The sequence below is a fragment of the Drosophila rhopaloa genome, unplaced genomic scaffold, assembly GCF_018152115.1.
Source record: "Drosophila rhopaloa isolate 14029-0021.01 unplaced genomic scaffold, ASM1815211v1 contig_3, whole genome shotgun sequence".
Taxonomy (NCBI): Eukaryota; Metazoa; Arthropoda; class Insecta; order Diptera; family Drosophilidae; genus Drosophila; species Drosophila rhopaloa.
Genome location: NW_025335123.1, coordinates 16,417,925 through 16,440,857, shown reverse-complemented (window position 1 = coordinate 16,440,857; position 22,933 = coordinate 16,417,925). Strand labels below are relative to the sequence as shown.

The 22,933-nt window shown below is 48.2% G+C and overlaps 1 protein-coding gene across 8 annotated transcripts in view; it reads left to right on the top strand.

Moving 5' to 3' along the window:
* Positions 1 to 22,842, top strand: part of LOC108050844 (low-density lipoprotein receptor-related protein 2) — a 163,158-nt gene extending 140,316 nt beyond the window's left edge. For all 8 annotated transcript variants that reach the window (XM_044461169.1, XM_044461172.1, XM_044461167.1 and 5 more), the window contains exons 5-15: positions 7,144 to 7,419; positions 7,795 to 8,049; positions 8,451 to 10,772; positions 10,853 to 16,510; positions 16,571 to 16,782; positions 16,844 to 17,250; positions 17,307 to 18,811; positions 19,073 to 19,385; positions 19,454 to 21,640; positions 21,791 to 22,038; positions 22,530 to 22,842. In XM_044461169.1, coding sequence (XP_044317104.1) covers positions 7,144 to 7,419; positions 7,795 to 8,049; positions 8,451 to 10,772; positions 10,853 to 16,510; positions 16,571 to 16,782; positions 16,844 to 17,250; positions 17,307 to 18,811; positions 19,073 to 19,385; positions 19,454 to 21,640; positions 21,791 to 22,038; positions 22,530 to 22,750 — 13,604 coding nt within the window. In that variant the 3' untranslated portion in view covers positions 22,751 to 22,842. The remainder of the gene's footprint in view (positions 1 to 7,143; positions 7,420 to 7,794; positions 8,050 to 8,450; positions 10,773 to 10,852; positions 16,511 to 16,570; positions 16,783 to 16,843; positions 17,251 to 17,306; positions 18,812 to 19,072; positions 19,386 to 19,453; positions 21,641 to 21,790; positions 22,039 to 22,529) is intronic.
* The last annotated feature ends 91 nt before the right edge of the window (positions 22,843 to 22,933 follow it).

Here is a 22,933-nt window from a genome sequence, read left to right as displayed (position 1 = left end):
TATAAATATTAGAGCGGGCTTATTTCAACTATTTAATTACTTCAGGTGTTGTGCGAGCAGGGAGATGGATGTGAATGCTGGAAGATGGGGGCTGGGCCATGTAGATAGCCCACACACATCCAGGATAACAGATACCAGGATAGTCAGGTAGTCATGGCGATGGAAATTCACACATTTTCACAGATGTGTGCAATTAAAAGCCAGGAATTCGCATGCGGTTGTAACCCAAAACAGATTGTATGTCTGCGAATAGGATTTCTAGACTTTTAATCTTATCAATCATTACTTAGCTTCTTTAAACACCTTCTTAGAAATTCAAAATTAATCTTTTGCAGAATTAAAACTATGGCCTTACACTTATTATTTGTATTTAATATTAAATTGTTTCAAGATGTAATATAATACATTTCTAGACTTTTAAACACAACAATTGTCAAGATTTATAATATGCTTTAAGAATTGTTAATACACAAAGATGCACATATTAATTACATCTGCAACTTGTTGTATTATTATTTGTCAAAACGCTTAATTTTTTTTTGGGTGTAATATTATTTTAGAACACCTCAAACGCAACTAATAACTATGAGAACAAACAGCAGACATCTGCTGCTGCGAAAGTAACTATATGTACCGACCTGCCACGCCCACTAGCGCCCACTTCCGCCCGATTATTTTCGCCTCCTTTTTCGCCAGCGTTGCGGTCGCAAGTCAACAAGCTGAAACTGAAGCACAAATACTGGCTGAAGCACCCTTACTTGTTTACGTCTAAAAAAAACGATGGCTACGGAAGTTTTCCTGGCGGACATTTCGCTTTTCGCATTTCGCTTTTAATTGCAGGCAGCATCTAATGAGGCAGATATTGCTGCGTAAAAAGTGCGTAAAACCGAAGAGAGCAAAGAGCTTAAATTGTCATTACCAGGAGTCCTCCCTTAAAAAACCCCCCCGGACACCCCTTCAGTACCTGTCCGCAGAACTTAAGTGTTATAGTCACCTCCATTTCCCTTAACTGTCCATCCAGTGATGACGGTGGGCAATAAACCAATAGAAAGCCAAATCAAATTATAAATAATATAAAATCACTAAATTTACATATTATTTTTGTTTTTAGTTTTCAATTGGGGCGCTTAGGGTTTCTTTCTTTAAAACAAAGTTTACAAAGTAAATTAAAAAATATTTTCCAATTTAGTAGTAATCATTATGGTTTTCAGTTATTTATGGAAATAGTAAAAATGGATAAAAAAAAAAATTATAAATAATTAATACTTTTACAAAGACTATTTTCGTTTGGTAAGGATTTTTAGTGATCTGTATTTTGAAACATATAAGGTCATTGATGATATTGGTTTTTCTACTTCTATATATTTTTTTACTTCAATATATCTCCACTTCTGTATTTACCTATTAAAGTGCCCTTTAGGTGACCTCTGAGTTATCTTTTTTTTGGTGGTTAAAAAGCCAAGTTTTTGGCACCGCTGACTGTCTCATAAACTGTCATCACCCCTCGCCCTTTCTCCCCCTTTCTCCACCCCTTTCTCTTGAGCTTTTCGCTTTTTCTCCGAGTTTCTCTGAGTGGCGACAATTGCAGCTGACGTTTATTTGACTGCAGCTAAACGTGACGCGATTGTGGGGCAGGGGTACGGGGTTCGGGAGGGGGCGTGGCACTTGTCGCGCGTAATTACACACCCCTTCAGCCCCCTTTGCCCACTCAGCCCCACCACCCCCCGAAAAACCCCTGGCCTTGGTAAACGCATAAAAGTCTTGGCTTGCAATAAAAGTTAATGCTGAGAAAACAGCGCGCGAAAGAACCAGAGAACCCAATTAGAAAGTGTTTGGTTAAGGAAAAAAACGTTAAAGGAGTCTGATGGGTGGGTTGTTGTTTATAAAGTGCCAAAAACAATGCAGCAAAACTACTTGCTTTTTGGTTAAAGTTTGGGGCTAAAAGTTTTGCAGCCAAACGAAAGCGGGCAAAATTTAAGTTAAGAGGAAAGTGTGAAAAAACAGCGGGGATCTGCAAAAAAGTTGTATAAAATGGCGCCAAGCAGTAATGAACAAAATGCAAAATAAAATAATTATAATTTTACAATAATATTGAATTTTACGGTCTTCTAAGCCGGTTTCAAACTACTTATACATGATTATAACTTTTCTTTCAGTCATTCGATTTCAAAGTGGCATACCTCAAAATGATCGTAGTTTAATTCTACAAAATTCTGCGTCCCCACTTAATTTTTTTTTTTTTGGCCAATTTGTCGTAATTTTTAATGGTGTTATACATTTCCAAATTTTCAAAAAATGGGTTTGCGGAAAAGTGCCAAAAAACTGCACTTCTATGCTCATAACTTTTCTTTCAGTCATTCGATTTCAAAATGGCATACCTCAAAATGATCGTGGTTTAATTCTCTAAACATCTGCGTTTTTACTTTTTTTTTTATTTTTTGGTCGGTTTTTCATCATTTTTAATGGTGTTACACCTTTCCAAACTTTCGAAAAATGGGTTTGCGGAAAAGTGCCATAAAACTGCACTTCTATGCTCATAACTTTTCTTTTAGTCATCCGATTTCAAAATGGCATACCTCAAAATGATCGTGGTTTAATTCTCTAAACATCTGCGTTTTTACTTTTTTTTTTTTTTTTGGTCGGTTTTTCATCATTTTCAATGATGATAACCCTTTCCAAACATTCGAAAAATGGGTTTGGCGAAAAGTGCCAAAAAACTGCCCTTCTATGCTCATAACTTTTCTTTTAGTCATCCGATTTCAAAGTGGCATACCTCAAAATGATCGTGGTTTATTTCTCTAAACATCTGCGTTTCTACTTTTTTTTTATTTTTTGGTCGGTTTTTCATCATTTTCAATGATGATAACCCTTTCCAAACTTTCGAAAAATGAGTTTGCGGAAAAGTGTCAAAAAACTGCACTTCTCAGTTCATAACTTTTCCTACAGACATCCGATTTCAAAATGGCATACCTCAAAATGATCGTGGTTTAATTCTCTAAACATCTGAGTTTTTACTTTTTTTTTTATTTTTGGGTCAGTTTTTCATCATTTTCAATGATGATTTTCGATATAGGTGGCTTAATTCACAAAAATCTGTGTTTAAGTCATGGTTTATCTTATTGTATATAAACTTCTTGCTTTCTTGTTTTTATAAAATGTTAAATGCTATAGCAAGATAAATTAAATCAGATATTTTATGTCCATTCACATTTTCAAGTAATTACTGATACTTATATTTTTTATATAACGCGAGATAGATTAAATCAGATCTTTCATCTTGCCACACATTTTTTACCCGAAATGCTTATTTCAGCGAAAAATTGCATCTGCAAAATCGCATAACTGGCCACGCCCCTCGTTTGTCATTATGATTTGCCTTTAATGCAATGCAAAAGTGCGGATGGGAGGGGGAAAACGAGACAGCTAACGAATTTGTAACAAATTGTTTGGCGTAAATCTTTTGGCCCGACCACGCCCACAAATTGCAAGGGGTCGAAGGATTAGCAGGAAAATGTTGATGTTGACTCACTGGTCGAGGAGGAATTGGTTGGAGGAGGAGGCATGGAGGAAGTGGAGGAACTGCCCGAGTGCGTGACACATTTTTATGATCACAGGAGTCGGAGTGCACAAAGTTTCTCTTCCGCTGCTCTACTTTGTCAATAAAAACAGCAGGAAGCAAAAAAAATATAGTTGCACAAAACGAAATAAGCTACACAACATAACATGTATCAAAATTTTTAATCATACTAAAAACATTACTTAAAATTGCAGTTCAAAATTACTAAGGAAGTACAGAATAGCACAGGGAAAATATTTTATGAAATATGTATTAATACAATATCAATTATTGTACAAAAAAAACATAATTGAAACCACTAGTGAAGATTTCTGAAAATATTGGTCCAACTGAGCGTATACGTAATAAATTTTTTTTTTTTATTATTTGAGCTTGTGTGTTTCTCCAAATTATAAAAAAAGCTGTTTTATTAAGCTTCAACTAAATTACATATCTTAAATGTAAAAAAGGCTTTAATTAAATTATGTTAAGTACCTAATAGAAAAAGAACTGAATTAATAATTGAGATTTAAGCATTTGCAGTCAACTAAATTCACCTCACACACCTGTTAAGTGTATATTTTATATATTTTTTTTTCCAATACCGCCCTTACCTGCCCCCACACACACACACATCCACACACCACACAGACAGGGACACTTACACAGACGCAGTGCAGGATACGCATTCCATTGTTTTGCTTGGAGAAAGTTTTGCGCTGTCGGGGAATATTTATACAACTTGGCTTGTTTAACTTGCACTAATTAAGTTTGCCCTGCCACACTCGGATGCTCCCGTTGGGGTCCTGTGGCCCCAGTTCCACGCTAATGTTCCGGGAGTTAATCGGGGGGATTGGAAATGGGAATCAGGATAAGGAAGGGGAAGGGGTGAGGTCGGGATCCTGGCCAGGGAATTCGACTTAAGGAGCGGGAGACATGCATAAAATACTCGTTGCCAAGTTTATGATGTCCACAGATCAACGGGGCGTCCGCAAAACGCAGACCAAGATTAAGCCGCAACCTAGACACAATTTAAGTCGAAACTTAATAATTAAAAACCCACTGTCTATAAATATATTTGAAAAGGAACAAATATATAGAAATATCCATTTAAAGTTTTCTAACTTATGCTCAGTTTTTCCCTTTGACAAGACTATTATAAAACTTTTGATTCTCTTTTTTATCGTGCCATTGGTCCACCCTAATGCCCACAGACATATGTCCCTGTCAAAGGCACATATATCATCTTCTTAAAGTCCTGATTCGCCAGCAGTTGCTCTAATTTAGTCATTCAAATGCACGACTTTCCCTGCTACCTCTTTCTTGTTAACCGAACCCTTGACAGACCCACATCCATTCGCATCCGCTTGATACCCTGTAAACAATTAGATGCGGGATTGGTTACATGTTTCAATAAAAAGGTATCAAATAAACAGAAATACTGGGTTAAAAAATAAAAATAATATACAAATATTTTAAAAAGATCAGGTTAAAACAAATACTATAATACAATTGTTTGATTTAAAAATTTCAAAACAATTTTACTGTTACGTTTTATACTACTAAGAATACTGAAGATCTAAAAACTAAAATAATGAATTTTTAAATTTGTTTATCTCTCTATTAACTGATATCAAACTTCTTGAAATGTTTACAAATTGTTAAAAGAAAAAGATGATATCATTAGTTTGAAAAACGGCAAATAGAAATCGTAGTATTTTCCAAGTAAGAGGTATTCCTAGTCACCATTTCGACTCCTAACCGGCATCCTTTTTTTTGTGTTGGTTTCGGGGAGGAGGGTCCGGCAACCAACTACTCGATAATTTATAGCACTTCTGCCTGCCGACACACACAACTCAAGTGCACAATCCGGGGGAGATGGACGGACGGGTCGAGCGGACAGACAATCACGCCCGACATTGGTACGGTGGCCATGCATTATGTATACGCCATGCATGCCCAGAAAGGAGCCCCACCCGAAAGCCATTCCCTCCTCGAATGCCTGGCATCAAAATTTAATGTCTTTGGCAGCACAAATAGTTTTGGCCTGCCATTTTTAAAGCCCCTCCTTAAAATCCTGTTTAGCTGATGGACCGAGAAATAGCTTCTGTCTTAGACAATGGGTCGAAAACCAGGGAAACCCCACTGATCCATTGTGTTCAAGCCGGCTTTGGATGGGTCAATAGGATGGCTTCCAATGCAAATGCAATTAATCACAATGGTGGGGCACACAATTATCCTCAATTGACTGCAGACATGTACTGATTATTATATTAGGAGCTGCTTACCAAATTTTCAAACAATAAGATGGATGAAAGCATAAAAATACATACATACAAATGGACTTGATCGGCTTAACTTCTTGAATAGTTCACAAACAAAACCAGTAATAAGTAGTAAAATCTTTTGCATCCACTTATAAGTATACAGATATTGAATTACCATTTTATTTTATTAACTAACAGAATTGTAAGTATTTTGTATCTTTTCTACTTAGTTCAAATTCAAAAGGTGCTTTAAATCCCATTATTTAATTAAAGCTAGATTGCGTTGTTTTTTATAAAATGCGCTAGTATTCAAGGGCATTGATTGTATGTTTGTTAATTGCAAAAATCATATTGTTTTTATACCCTTGCAGAGGGTATTATAATTTCAGTCAAAAGTTTGCAACGCAGTGAAGGAGACATTTCCGACCCTATAAAGTATATATATTCTTGATCAGCATCACCAGGAGAGTCGATCTAGCCATGTCCGTCTGTCCGTCTGTCCGTCCGTCTGTCCGTCCGTCTGTCCGTCTGTCCGTCTGTCCGTCCGTTTCTACGCAAACTAGTCCCTCAGTTTTAAAGCTATCTGCTCGAAACTTTCCCAAAAGTTGTCTTTCTATTGCAGGTAGTATATAAGTCGGAACGAGCCGGATCGGGCGACTATATCATATAGCTGCCATATAACTGAACGATCGGAAAAGCCATAACTTTGGTGTTCTTAAAGATAAGAAGTTGGGACTTTCTATGGGTTTTATTTTTGGCCAATCAATCCGACATACCGAATTTCATAAGGATCGGCCGACTATATCTTATAGCTGCCATATAACTGATTGATCGGAAGTGCCATAACTTTGGTGTTTGTAAAGTTAAGAAGTTGGGATTTTCTATGGGTTTTATTTTTGGCCAATCAATCCGACATACCAAATTTCATAAGGATCGGCCGACTATATCTAATAGCTGCCATATAACTGAACGATTGGAAATGCCATAACTTTGGTGTTTTTAAAGTTAGGAAGTTGGGATTTTTTATGAGTATTAAGAATGCATCATATGAATAATTTTGGAGAATATAATATACAGAGTATTCTGCAAGGGTATATCAACTTCGGCTCCGCCCGAAGTTAGCTTTCCTTTCTTGTTCTAATAAATATTTAAAAATAAACTACAAAACAAATTATAGTTTATTAACATCTATTTCCATATCTTAAGGGGGTTATTTAATTTATTTATTACCAAAAACTGAATATATTTATAATTCCTTAAACTGAAACAAATTAAAGGAAGTCTGAGCTTAACGACTGTGGAACTTTCTTGAATTTGCAGCTTACCGCAAGTGTCAGCACACGGACGTGTTCTGCAACGCCCCCAATGGAGCCGCCCCCGCGGAGGGCGGTCGCCTGGCAGGACCTTGTGTGCCGAAGGAGAAGCGTTGCGACGGCTACTGGGACTGCCGCTCCGGGCGGGACGAGGAGGGCTGCAACGGCGAGTCCTGTCGCCTCGACCAGTTCCGCTGCGCCAACGGACAGAAGTGCATCGACGCCGCTCTGAAGTGCAACCATCGCGACGACTGTGGGGACAACTCCGACGAACAGGGATGCAGTAAGTGCACTTCAACAACTAGATTACTTTTAAATACATATAAGTAACCTTTAATCTTGACTATCCCATCGTACTTTGTGACAATGGTTGATTTAGAATTAGCAAACTCTTTTTTTTGTTCAGGTTGGAGTCCCTTAAAACTGAAGAAGACTCTAAAGAAAAAGAAAAGAAAAAAAAAAAACCTAAATCAACTTTTTTTTTGTATGCCCTTTGGTTAGCTTTTTGTGGCTATGTTTTGAAATAGTATATTTGTATAGTGACTAAATAAAAAAGACAAGGCTTTAATATTTTAAATGTTTTTATAATTGCTACTTACCTAAACGTTTTTTGGTTGGATATATACATTTTATTGATACTTTGTACCATGTATTTTAGACTTTCCGCCCTGCCACCACGCCCAGTTCCGGTGCTCGAACGCGCTGTGCATCCCGTACAACTTCCACTGCGACGGCTACAACGACTGCGCCGACAAGAGCGACGAGGCCAACTGCACGGCCATCGCATGTCCGGATAACAAGCACCTGTGTCCGCGAGGAGGAGCCAGCGGAACGCCCAAGTGCATCCTGAAGTCGCAACTGTGCGACGGCAAGCGGGACTGCGAGGACGGGAGCGACGAGGAGACCAATTGCTGTGAGTATTCCAAAGGGATAGTTCCTTATCCAGATCCTGTTGAGCACCTCAAAACGGACTAGCATCCAGAAATGTAGCCTTCGTTTTCTAGTTTGTTGCCACAGTTATATATATTCCTTTACATCTTCTTGCTTATACCTTTTTATTGTCTTTTCAATATGCGATTACTTACATTTGAATCGACATTCTCATTTGCAATTACGTTATCTATGTTCATTTACATTATTTTATGTTTCCAATTCTTGTTTAAATGTTTATTTGAATTCCTCTTAACTTTTACTTTTAAGTCCACTTTCGATACAGTTGCTTTATATCTTTTGGAATATTTTTCCATTTCAAATGGTCTATATTTTTTGTATGAATATAACCCTTTTTATTTCACCTTTCTCACCCAATTCCAGCGATTGCCTCGTGTCCCGCTTTGAGCTGTGAGTTCAAGTGCGGCCCCTCGCTCACAGGTGGCGTTTGTTACTGCAAGCAGGGTCAGTCGCTGGCCCCCGACAACCGGACCTGTGTGGACCTGGACGAGTGCGCCGAGTGGGGCCACTGCGATCAGTTGTGCACCAACACCCTGGGCTCCTACACCTGCCAGTGTGCCCAGGGCTACTCGCTGATCAACGACTCCAAGTGCATTGCCCCGGACGCGAATAACCTGCAACTGATCTTCGCCCATGATCGGGCCATAATGCGAATGCTACACCATGGCAGTGAGCCAAAGATCCTGGCCAATGCAACGGCGGCGGCGGGTGTGACCTTCCACTATGCGAGGAACACACTATACTGGTCGGACATCAAGACGCGAAAGGTGCAATCCCTGCCGCTGGACCCTCAGAACAAGGCCGTCTCACCGTTCGATCAGACACTTCCCGGCACTTGGGCGCCAGTTGCACTGGCCGTGGACTGGGTGGGCGACAAGATATATGTGGCCGATCTGGTGGGCCAGAAGATCGATGTCTTCGAGCTGAGTGGCCAATGGCATGCGGTGGTGCTCGGCTCCAATCTGACCTCGCCCGCTGACCTGGCACTGGATCCCACGGCGGGTCTGATGTTCGTGGCGGATGGCGGTCAGGTGCTGCGCGCCCACATGGATGGCACACATGCCAGGTCGATTGTCTCGGAGGCTGCCTACAAGGCCAGCGGCGTTACCGTGGACATCATTAGCAAGCGTGTGTTCTGGTGCGACTCCCTGCTGGACTACATCGAATCCGTGGACTATGAGGGTGCCAACCGTGTGATGGTGCTCAGGGGTCAACAGGTGCCGAGTCCGTCGCGTTTGGCCTTGTTCGAGAACCGGATCTACTGGACGGATGCCACCAAGCAGGGCATCATGTCGGTGGACAAGTTCGAGGGGCCCACCTCCATACAGGTGACGTACAAGGCCAAGGATATCAGAGAGCCGAAGGGCATTATTGCCGTTCATGCGCTCAGTCAACCCAGGGTATCGAATCCGTGCGGCAACAACAACGGTGGCTGCAACCACATGTGCATCGTGACCGCCGTTAAGGGGGCACCCACGGGTCTGGGATTCCGTTGTGCCTGCTCCACGGGATACCAACTGGAAACGGATCTAAAACTGTGCAAGCCAGTCAGCGAGTTCCTCATGTACTCGCAGCAGAGATTCATCAAGGGAAAGGTACTGGAACCCGTCATCGAGGGATTCAGTGATGCCATTATGCCGGTGGTTTCCAGGAGGGCTCGTTTCGTGGGCCTGGACTTCGATGCTCGCGATGAGTTCATCTACTACTCAGATGTTCTGCAGGATGTGATCTATAGGGTGCACCGCAACGGCACCGGCAGAGAGATCGTCCTGGCCTCCCAAAATGAAGGCGTTGAGGGTCTGGCTGTCGATTGGGCCTCCAAGAATCTGTACTACATCGATTCCCGCAAGGGCACCTTGAACGTCCTGTCCACGCGAAATGTCACGCACAGAAGGACTCTGTTGAAGAACCTGAAACGTCCCAGGGCCATTGTGGTCCATCCGAATCGCGGATTTATCTTCTTCTCCGAGTGGGATCGTCCTGCCAATATCACCAGAGCGAATACGGATGGCAGTGGTCAGCTGGTGTTCAAAAATGTAACTCTGGGCTGGCCGAATGGTCTCTCCATTGACTTCAAAGAGGATCGAGTCTATTGGTGCGATGCCCTATTGGATCACGTTCAGCATGCGAACTTAGATGGCACGGACATCAAGACGGTGAACTCCCGCCTGGTGCGACATCCCTTCTCCATTGTCATACACAACGATTGGATGTACATCACGGACTGGCGCCTGGATGCCATTATCCGACTGCACAAACTCACGGGCGAACAGGAGGAGATGATGGTCAGAGAGCCGCAAACCAACAGGCTGTACGGCGTTAAGGTCTACAGTCATGAGGTGCAGCGAATCGCAGAGACGCAACCTTGCCACAGGAACAATGGTGGCTGCCAGAAGATCTGCTTTGCCGTGCCAATTGGAGCACCCAATGGAACGGCTGATGAGGTCACCACCTCGCCTCCTTCCTTCGGTCGCCTGCAGTCCCGTTGCTCGTGTCCCTATGGCGAACGACTGGCCGAGGACCAGATGAGCTGCATCCCCGATCCCAGTGCCGAACCGCCAGTGCAACCCTGTCCGAACTCGTGGGACTTCACCTGCAACAATCAGAGGTGCATACCCAAGTCGTGGGTCTGCGATGGCGATGATGATTGTCTGGATAACAGCGATGAGGAGCAGAACTGCACGAGTAAGTATTAAAAACAGAAACTCCTTGGAGATTCACCACTAAATCGCCGTGTCTTCCCTTAACCTCTTTGAATTTTACAGAACCCACCTGTGGATCGAACGAGTACCAGTGCCGTTCGGGCTGCTGCATACCCCAGAACTTCCGTTGCGACCAGGAGAACGACTGTGGCGACAACTCCGATGAGCAGGAGTGCGGTAATGTGACCTGCGGAACCTCCCAGTTCGCCTGTGCCAATGGCCGATGCATCCCCAACATGTGGAAGTGTGACAGTGAGAACGATTGCGGTGATAGCAGTGATGAGGGCGACTTCTGTGCGGAGAAGACGTGCGCCTACTTCCAGTTCACGTGTCCCCGAACGGGTCACTGTATTCCCCAGAGCTGGGTTTGCGACGGCGACGATGATTGCTTCGACAAACAAGACGAAAAGGATTGTCCACCGATTTCCTGTCTGGCGAATCAATTCAAGTGCGCGGATCTCAGACAGTGTGTGGAGGAGTCCTACAAATGCGATGGCATACCGGACTGTAACGATGGCTCTGATGAGTTGGGCTGCCCTTCAATGGGCCCGAACCAGTGTAATCTGGAGAAGCACTTCCGCTGCAAGTCCACCGGCTTCTGCATTCCCATCGCCTGGCATTGTGATGGCTCCAATGACTGCTCGGATCACTCGGATGAACAGGACTGTGGCCAGATCACCTGCGCCCAGAACTTCTTCAAGTGCAACAACACGAATTGCGTGTTCAAGGCCTACATTTGCGATGGCAAGGACGATTGTGGGGACAATTCGGATGAGGGAACGGAGCACGCTTGTGTCCCGCCGCCCTTCAAGTGTCCACATGGCCAGTGGCAATGTCCCGGAGTTTCCGAGAGGTGTGTGAACATCACCTCCGTCTGTGACGACACCCCCGACTGTCCCAATGGTTCGGATGAGGGCGAGGGTTGCGATTTGGCCGAGTGCGAACATCAGGCGGGTCAGTGCTCCAGCTTCTGCCAGAAGACACCCAACGGAGCGTTGTGTGTCTGTCCACCGGGCTCGGAGATTGGTGAGGATGGCTTCACCTGCATGGACACGAACGAGTGCGATCCCCCAGGACTCTGCTCCCAGCAGTGTACCAACACCAAGGGCTCCTACTTCTGCTCCTGCACAGATGGATACGTTTTGGAGCCCAATAAGCACACTTGTAAGGCTGTTAATCACACCGCTGCCTTCCTGATCATATCCAATCGCCACTCAATACTCGTGGCCGATTTGAAAGAACAAGGACTCGAGAGGGTGCCCATCATAGTGGAAAATGTGGTGGCCACTGCTTCGAATATGCACACAGGCACCATTTTCTGGAGCGACATGAAGTTGAAGAAGATCTCGCGATTGGATCGCGGCATGGAGCCCCAGGAAATCATCAACACGGGTCTGGACTTGGTCGAAGGGCTGGCTTACGACTGGATTGCCCAGAATCTCTACTGGCTGGACAGCAAACTGAACACCATTGAGGTGTCCGCGGAGAACGGTTCCAATCGCCTGGTTTTGGTCAGGGAGAACATCACCCAGCCCAGAGGGATGTGCATCGACCCCAGTCCCGGGGCCAGATGGATCTTCTGGACCGATTGGGGCGAGAACCCAAGAGTGGAAAGGATCGGCATGGACGGAACGATGAGAAAGACGATCATCAACACCAAGATCTATTGGCCCAATGGCTTGACTTTGGATATAGCCACCAAGAGGGTTTATTTCGCCGACTCCAAGCTGGACTTCATTGACTTCTGCTACTACAATGGTACCGGGAGACAACAGGTCTTGGCCAGCAGTCACTATCTGCTGCATCCCCATTCGCTGTCCTTGTTCGAGGACACTCTCTATTGGACCGACAGGCAATTGAATCGAGTCCTGTCTGCCAACAAGTTCCGTGGCAAGAATCAGACGGTGGTATCTCATCTGATCAGCCAGCCGTTGTCCATTCATGTGCACCATGCTTCCCTGCAACCCATGACCCCGAATCCCTGCGCCGGAGCCCGCTGCCAGCACCTGTGTCTGCTGAGTCCCAGTGCCCAGGAGGGTTACTCCTGCAAGTGCAAGCCCGGATTCAAGCTCTTGAGCGAGGGTCGCTGCATTGAGGAGGAGAATCCCTTCCTCATGGTCGTCAAGGGTACGCAAATAGTGGATCTTCCTTTGAACGGCGGCGATGCCAGAGCCGGAGCCCTGGCCCCAGTTATCGGAATCGAAAGCAGTACGGGCCTGGACTTTGACCGCAAGGGAGAGACACTCTACTGGGTGCAAGGCAGGGAGGATGACGATGAGAACTGCACCATCTATACAACACCCTATGGCGGTGGCAATAAGACACTCTTCCTGGGCACCGAAAGCGGCATTGTGGGAGCCCCCTACACCATTGCATTCGATTGGCTGGGCAGGAATCTGTACATTGGCAACCGAGTGGCCAGCAACATTGAGGCCGTGCGAGTGGATGGCAAGCAGAAGTACCGCACCATTGTCCTGGCCAACGATGGTTATCCCAACTCCGTTTCCCGACCGAAGCAAATAGTGCTTGATCCCACCGACGGCAAGCTCTTCTGGATCGATGAGGGCGTGCTGGAAGTACCAATCAAAATTGGCAGGGTGGACATGAATGGACAGAACCCCATAGTGGTCTTCCAGGACTTTGCCCATCCCGAATCTTTGGCCGTGGACACTGAGAAGAAGATGCTGTATTACAGTGCCAGCAATCCCCCAGTTATCGGATCCATGGACTACAATGGTGCCGATCACACAACGATCATTGCGAAGAACTCACACCCAATGGCCAAACCCAGGAGCTTGGGCATCCTCGATCACAGGCTTTACTATCTGGATCCGCTGTACGAGCGTATTGTGAGGGTTGATCTCCCGCACGGTGATAATCCCAAGACCATTGTGGACAACGAATCCGATCTGCGCTCCATGATGATCTACAAGAAGCGCGCCCTGATGCAGCATCCCTGCCAGACGAACAACGGTGGTTGCAAGCACCTTTGCATCCCCGGACCGGCGGCAACCAGAACGTGTGCCTGCGGCATTGGATACAGGAAAGAAAATGAGATCAACTGCGTGGCCTACAAGACCTTCGCAGTCGTCTCCCAACTGGACATGATCAGGGGCTACAGTCTGAGCGATAGCTCCGAGGCAATGGTGCCGGTGAGCGGTCCTGGTCATCACATTCTCCATGTGGACGTCATGTATCGAGAGCAATGGATCTACTGGGCGGAATACAATCGTGGCTACTGGAATGGCATCTTCAGGTCGCGACCCAATGGCACCGATTTGCAGCATGTGGTCAAGGATGGCATCGGTAGCAATGGCATCAGAGGACTGACAATTGATTGGGTGGCAGGAAATATGTACTTCACCAACGTATATCCCCATGAAAATTACGTAGAGGTCTGCTGGCTGGATGGCAGCAACAGGAAGGTGTTGGTCAAGACGACCACAGATGCACCACGCGAACTGGCCGTGAACCCCATTAAGAGGTTGCTCTACTGGATTGACTATGGCCAGCATCCTAGGATTGGAAAGGCTCTCCTGGACGGCAGCAAGTGGACGCCATTGGTGACCTCAGGAATCTCTCTGCCTCGCGATCTCACCATTGACATGCAAACCCATGACATATACTGGGTGGACTCGAAACTGGACACCATTCAGAAGATCTCTTTCAATGGTGCCAACCGCAAGGTGATCCGCAGGGATCTCCCCAATCCCATGGGCATCGCTGTCTATCTGAACGATGTCTACTGGGTGGATAGGAACCTGATGACCGTCTTCAAGGCCTCCAAGCATAGTGCCAATGAAACTGCCACCAGGGTGAGGACGAACCTCGAAAAGCTGCGGGATATTGCCATATACAACATCAACAATCAGCCGCAGGACGACACTAATCCCTGTGCCCATTTGGGAAATGGCGGTTGTGATCAGTTGTGCTTCAGTTTTCCACCCGAAGGTGGAGCCACCGGTCCCTCGGGAAGGAATTTCCGCTGCGAATGTGCCACCGGAAAACTCAGCTCCGATGAACGAAAGTGTGAGGTGGTCAATGAGTACCTGGTCTTCGCCACAAGAACTGAGATTCGGGCTGTTAATCTGGATCCCCATTCCACTGAAGTACCCTTCACACCCCTCACAAATCTGACAAACGTCGTCGGTCTGGACTTTGACTTTGCCGATAACCGGATGCTGTACACCCAAATTCGTCCATGGGCCAAGATTGCCTACACCAAGGCGAATAAGCCAGCTCACGACGACATCACTGTGGTCTTGAACAAGGGCATCAATCCTGAGGGCATTGCCTACGATTGGACCCAGCAGAAGATTTACTGGACAGATAGCTCCAACAACTCGATTTATGCCATGAATCTGGACGGTAGTGAACTGGTGATGATTGCCCGTGTGGAGAGACCGCGAGCTATAGTTCTGGACCCGTGCAATGGCACCTTGTTCTTCACGGATTGGGGCAGATTTGGTACCTCAGGAAAGATTTTCCGCACCACAATGGCGGGTTCGTTGAAGAGAGCCATTGTTGACAAGGATTTGTCGCAGCCAAGTGGCTTGGCCATCGATTACGATGAGAGGCGTTTGTACTGGACGGATGCGGTGAGGGAAAAGATCGAGAGATCCGATCTGGACGGTCAGAACAGAGAGCTCCTCGTGGCAGCCACCATTTATCCCTTCGCAATAACCGTGTTCAGGAACTACATCTACTGGACGGATCTTCAGTTGCGCGGCGTTTACAGGGCAGAGAAACACACAGGAGCCAACATGGTGGAGATGGTGAAGCGACTGGAGGATTCCCCGCGAGACATACGCATTTACAGCTCGGATCGCCAGAAGTGCAATGTGAATCCGTGCAGGATCAACAACGGAGGATGTGCCCAGAGCTGTCATCCTGCGCCTAATGGCAAGGCTGAATGCAAGTGCGACGACAACACCAAGGTGGTGAATGAAGGCAGGATGTGTGCGCCCAGGAATAACACTTGTGAGGCGAGTAAGTTCTACTGCAAGAATGGCAGATGCATTTCGAGGATGTGGTCCTGCGATGGCGACGACGACTGTGGTGACAACTCCGACGAGGATCCCAACTACTGTGCCTATCACTCCTGCTCGCCGAATGAGTTCCGTTGCAATAACGGACGTTGCATCTTCAAGTCCTGGAAATGCGATCACGAGAACGACTGCAAGGACGGTTCCGATGAGCTGGGCTGCACCTATCCACCTTGTGTGGATGGCGAGTTCACCTGCGGCAACGGACGTTGCATTCCCCAGGCTCAGGTGTGCAATGGTGTGAACGACTGCAAGGACAATGCCACATCGGATGAAACGCACGAGCGGTGTCCCATGAACACCACATGTCCGGCGAATCACCTGAAGTGTGAGAAGACCAACATCTGTGTGGAACCCTACTGGCTGTGCGACGGCGACAACGATTGCGGTGACAACTCCGACGAGGATCCCCTGCATTGTGGCCAACGGACGTGCCCGACTAACAGCTTCCGCTGCCCGAACCACCGATGCATTCCAGCCACTTGGTACTGCGATGGGGACGACGACTGTGGTGATGGAGCCGATGAGCCGCCAGATTACTGCAAGTCGGAGGGACGCACCTGCTTCGGGGATCTGTTCACCTGCGACAATGGCAACTGCATACCCAGGATCTACATCTGCGACGGTGACAACGATTGTCTGGACAACAGTGACGAGGACAACCGCCATCAGTGCAGTAAGTAACAATAATTCAACCGTTTAAGAAACCATCTCTAACACCACTATGTTTCTTTAGATGACCGGAAGTGTGATGAGGAAACGGAATTCACTTGTGTGGAGAACAAGTCCTGGCAACGGGCGCAGTGCATCCCCAAGAAATGGATCTGCGACGGAGATCCGGACTGCGTGGATGGAGCCGATGAGAACACCACTCTGCACAACTGTGCCACACAGCAACCTTGCGGCGAGGACATGTTCACCTGCGGAAACGGACGCTGCATCAATAAGGTGAGTCATAAATACATTCCCCAATCGAGGCATATTAAAAGGTGTAATAACACTTCATCAGGGCTGGATGTGCGACCATGACAACGATTGCGGCGATGGCACCGACGAGGCCAAGTTCTGCAACTCCAAGTACAAGACCTGCTCGACGGAGGAGTTCACCTGCCAGAACTTCAAGTGCATCCGGAATCAGTCCAGGTGCGATGGTGAGGATGACTGTGGCGATCACTCGGACGAAGTGGGCTGCGCCAAGGAGAACAATACCTGTCCGCAGGGTCAGTTCGCATGTACGAATGGCCAGTGCATCGACTACAGTCTGGTGTGCAACAAATATCCGGACTGTGCCGACGAGTCCGATGAGCCAGCCCACTGCAACGTGGACGAGTGTGCCAAGGTGGAGATCAATCAGTGCGGTCACAAGTGTGTGGACACGCTGACGGGATACTACTGCGACTGCAATGAGGGCTACAAGTAAGTTATAAGCCATAAAGTATATTGAAACATGTTCTAATCCACTCTTTCACCAGACTCCTGGCCGATGGCAAAGCCTGTGCAGATGTGGATGAGTGTTTGGAGCAGCCAGGAGCTTGTTCCCAACACTGCTCAAATACCCCAGGCGGATTCTACTGCAAGTGCGATGAGACCTACTATGAAAGGCAGAACGACGAACACACGTGCAAGCGAAAGGACAAAATCCCACCGTGGCTGATCTTCACTAACAAGTACTATGTGCGCAACATGTCGGTGGATGGTCATCAGTACAACCTGATGCACCAGGATCTGATGAATGTGGTGGCTCTGGACTTTGACATTCGCGAGGAGTACATGTACTTCTGCGACGTCACGGCCAAGACGATCTTCAGGGCGAAGTACGGAGAGGCGGATGACGAGATGCCGCCGGAAAGAGAGGCTGTCATCAGGCACGATTCCCACGGATTGGAGGGCATCGCCATCGATTGGGTGGGCCGCAAGCTCTACTGGTTGGACAGGCACTCGAAGAACTTGGATGTCTCCGAATTGGATGGAACCAAGCGCAAGACTCTGAGGAGTGGTGTGGTGGATCCCCGTGCCATAGTCGTTCATCCTGGCATCGGTTATCTATACTTCACCTCGTGGCATTTGCAAGCCTACATTGCCAAAATGGGCATGGATGGCTCGAACTTCTCGAGGATCCTGAACTGGAACGATGGCATCGCCTGGCCAAATGCCCTGTCCATTGACTACTTCACGGATCGCATTTACTGGGCGGATGCTCACTTGGACTACATAGCATATGCCGATTTGGAGGGCAGACATCGCCATACTGTGCTCTCCGGAAGCAAGGTGCCGCATGTGTTCGCACTCAGTCTCTTCGACGACTACATCTACTGGAGTGACTGGAACCTGAAGGCAATAGTGAGGGCCAATAAGTTCCATGGGGCCAACTACACGGTGCTGCGAAATACCACCCATCGTCCCTACGACCTGCACATCAATCATCCGCTGAGACAGTTGCCCTACACCAATCCCTGTGGCACGAACAATGGCGGATGCTCACATCTCTGCCTGATAGCTCCGCCCCCGGAATCGACCTATCTGAACATTGAGGGATACATCGAGGAGGGAGCTCCCATTTTCAAGTGCGCCTGTCCCAATCAGTTCTATTTGGCCAGGGACATGAAGACTTGCATTGCCAATTGCACGGCCGGACAGCATTTGTGTGGCGGACGGGATGAGAAGTGCATCCCATGGTTCTGGAAGTGCGATGGTGAAAAGGACTGCAAGGATGGCTCCGATGAGCCGGCAACCTGTGCTCCTCGACACTGCAGGGCTGGAACGTTCCAGTGCAAGAACACCAACTGCACACCTTCGGCGACAATCTGCGATGGAGTGGATGACTGTGGCGATCGCAGCGATGAGCAGAATTGCGATCTGCCTTGTCCGCTATCCGATTTCAAGTGCAAGTCCAGCGGCAGGTGCATCCTGGACAGCTGGCGTTGCGATGGAGATGCCGACTGCAAGGATGGCAGCGATGAGGATCCCGCCGTGTGCTGTAAGTATCAAAATAACTCCTTGACAAACTATTTTCTATTGTTACTACCAAATACCCGAGTCTCTCTATTTCTTGTAAGACGATTCTATTTTTTTTTTTTTTTTTTTATATAACACATTTTTTATTTAAACGTTAATTAGCCAATTAAATGGCTATAAAACGTAGGGACTAAGTTAATTTATTTCGTGGCAACATCGATTTTGAAGATAATCACTTTAAAGGTATCCTAATTTGATTTCTTTTTTCTTTTCTCATTTTTAGTCAAGCGCACCTGTGATTCCAAGACGGAGTTTGCCTGTAAGAACGGACGCTGCATTCCGCAGCTGTGGATGTGCGACTTCGACAACGATTGTGGCGATGATTCCGATGAGCCGGCGTACATGTGCCGCCAGAGGAACTGCACCACCGGCTGGCAGAGGTGTCCTGGCCAGTCCAACTACCGCTGCATCCCCAAGTGGCTGTTCTGCGACGGCAAGGATGACTGTCGGGACAACAGTGACGAGCTGCCGGAGAACTGTCCCAAGTGCAATCCGGACACGGACTTCAAGTGCGGCAACAACCGGTGCATACCCAAGTGAGTGTTGTGATGGCTCCTTAGTCGCAGATTGAAGATCCTAACATCCTCTTTTCCTACCTTTCCAGGCAATGGATGTGCGATTTCGCGGACGATTGTGGCGATGCCAGTGACGAGAACGAGGCGGTCTGCAAGGGTCGCTACCGGGACTGCTCCGAATCGGAGTTCCGCTGCGGCAACGGCAAGTGCATCTCGTCCCGCTGGCAATGCGATCACGAGGACGATTGCGGTGACAACTCGGATGAGATGCACTGCGAGGGCTATCAGTGCAAGAACGGCACCTTCCAGTGTGCTTCCGGTCACTGCATTGCCTCCTACTTCCGGTGCGACGGCGATCGCGACTGCCGCGACATGTCGGATGAGGTGGGCTGCCCGCCGAGATTCCCGGGCAATCGCTACTGTCCGGAGTCGCGTTTCCAGTGCAACAACAACCTGTGCGTCTCCCTGTCCGACCTGTGCGACGGCACCGACGATTGCGGCGACGGCAGCGACGAGGATCCCAGCGTTTGCAGTGACTTCAATTGCGACTCCCTGCGGCGATTCCAGTGCTCCAACCACCGCTGCGTGGCCCGCTACCAGATCTGCGATGGTGTGGACAACTGCGGCGATGGCAGCGACGAGAACAACATGACGCTGTGCGCCAGCAAGCAGAAGCCCTGCGACCTGTACACCCAGTACCAGTGCGCCAACAAGCACTGCATCGAGCGATCGCAGGTGTGTGACTTCTCGGACGATTGCGGCGATGCCAGCGACGAGCTGGGATGCCACCACACGAGCAGTTGCTCCGAACAGAATCGAGGCGGGTGCCAGCACCACTGCCACAATCTCACCGACGGCGGCTACATCTGCACCTGCTATCCCGGCTACATCATAGCCGCCGACAACAAGAAGAAGTGCTCCGACGTGGACGAGTGCCTTACGCGGCAGCACACGTGCTCGCACCAGTGCCACAACCTGAACGGCACCTACTCCTGCAGCTGCCGCGAGGGCTTCCACTTGACGGACGGCGCCAGTGGGGTGTGTCGGGCCGAGAAGGAGGACGTCATCCTCGTCTTTGCCAATGGCCAGGAGATCAGGGGTCTGGACCTGCAGAAGCGCGAGGAGTTCGATGTGATAGCGGCAGAGAAGCGGATCGAGGCCCTGGACTACGATGCCCAGCAGCAGATCATCTTCTGGGCGGACAGCTACGACAAGACCATCAAGCGGTCGTACATGGTGAATGCCATCGATGGCAGGGCCAAGATCGGCTTTGCCCAGGATCTGAACATGAAGGGCGGCTCGAAGCCGACGGCCGTGGCCGTCGACTGGCTGGCCTCGAATCTCTACTGGACGGAGATGGACAGGACGGGCTCCAAGCCACGCGGTCGCGTCATGGTGGCCAAGACCGATGGTCGCTATCGCCGTTCAATCGTGAATGCCGGCCTGGAGGTGCCCACCTCGATAGCCGTGAATCCGCAGCTGGGCAGGATCTACTGGTCGGATGCGGGCTCGGCGCCCAAGATCGAGGTCTCCTGGATGGATGGGTCCAAGCGACGAGTGCTGATCACCGAGCAGATACGCCATCCGTCCGGCCTGACCATCGACTACTCGCAGGATCACATCATCTACTGGGTGGACACCAAGCTGAATGCCATCGAATCGATGAGGGCCGATGGCTCCCGGCGAAAGGCGATTGTTAAGGGCGACCAGCTGAGGCATCCCGTCTCCCTGGACCTCTTCGAATCGAACATGTTCTGGATGACCCGGGATACGGGTGAGCTGGTGCGCCAGGACAAGTTCGGGCGCGGAGTGCAGGTGGTGCTGCATCGCAATCTCGTCAATCCGTCCGGCCTGAAGGTGTACCACGACAAGCGGTACAACACCTCGCTGCCCAATCCGTGCGGCAACTCCACCTGCTCTCACTTGTGCCTCCTGGTGCCGGGAGGACATCGGTGCGCCTGTCCCGATGCCTCTGGTCCGCCGCCCTCGCATCGCAGCACCGCCGAGGTCATATGCAATGCGGCTGCGGAACATCCGCGCCCTGCTCCGCGGATCTGTCCCTGCCAGAATGGCGGTCTCTGCAAGGAGGACGCCCAGGGTGAGCTCGTCTGCGACTGCCTGTCCGAGTTCCGCGGCGAGCACTGCGAGACGAGCACCACGGGCGCCTTTGGCCACGGTGGCGCCAATGTCACCGCCGTCGTGGTGCCCATCATGGTCATTCTGCTCGTGATGATGGCCGCCGCCGGGGCCTGGTACGTCATCCGCAAGCGACCGTTGTAAGTATCCCAATCCAAAGAAGAGGTTAGCCCAATAGAAAAGCCCCCTGATTATTCGGGTTTCGATTGGTTTAATAGTTACCTAAATGCCCCTTTCAACTTAACCAATCAATATCCTAATCATAATCTAATCACTCTAATCCCTTTCAGCGGCAAACTGGCTCGCATGCCGGCGATGACCTCGTCCCAGAGCGTGACCTTCCGCCACGGGTCGAATGTGGAGTTCAGCGAGAGCGGATTCCCAGGAGCATCCGCACCGGGAGCCGGCGATGTGGCGCCCATCGAGGGTTACAACCTGCAGACGGTGAACGCGAACAAGGCGCGCGACTTTGCCAATCCGATGTACGATGCGGTGCAGTCGGGCACCACCGCCGATCCGGGCATGGGCAACGGTTCGGGTGAGTCTATATCTATAAAACCACTATGAAGATAGTCCTTTGGATAAGTGACGAGACTCCGACGTTTCCTCAGGCCAACAATAACTATTGTATTATTGTGCAACCGCATTTACCTTTTGTTGTCTATTATCGGGTTGTACAATTCTTTGATTAACAAAAATATAAAAAAAAAAAAGAACTATGTAAAAATGTTAATTATTTAAATTTGAAGACTGAATTATTTTTCCATATATTAAAATTAAATGCAATTGATGCAAAGATGACTAAAAAAGTATTATGAATAAGTCAGAAAAATGTTATAAGATGATTTTAAGTTCTTTAGGTTAATAAATTTAAATGAAAATAGTGGCAATACACATAATATTTATAATTTTATAAAAAACATTCTATAAGAGTCAATATCAAATGTTTTAAAAAAATATATAATTTAAGATATTCAAAATATCAAATTGGCAAGTTACTAAACCGTCATTTTTGTGCTCCCCTATTAGGCATCTACGATGTGCCGGGCGAACCGTCGGCCAAGGGCAAGGCCATGGGCCACCATGCGGGCGGATCGTTCACGGAGCCCGCCTCGGCGATCATCGCGCCCAGCAGCATCACGCACAAGGCGTCGCCGCAGCTGCAGCTGCGCACCAGGGAGCTGGATCCTTCGGCGGACACCGGCAAGGACACGCAGTTCCTGGTGGAGGAGGACAAGTCCGAGTGCTGATATCAAGCCCGTCAATCGGCTGCCGTTGCGGCGGCAGTTGCGATGGCCAGTTGTCGCCAGCAGCGCCGGCAGCAGCAGCAGCAGCATCAGCAGCAGCAGCAGTCGGAGAACAGCTATCCGCTGCAGACATAACACAGACTGGTCAAGCAAAGGAAGGAGCAACATCAGCAGCAACAGCAACAG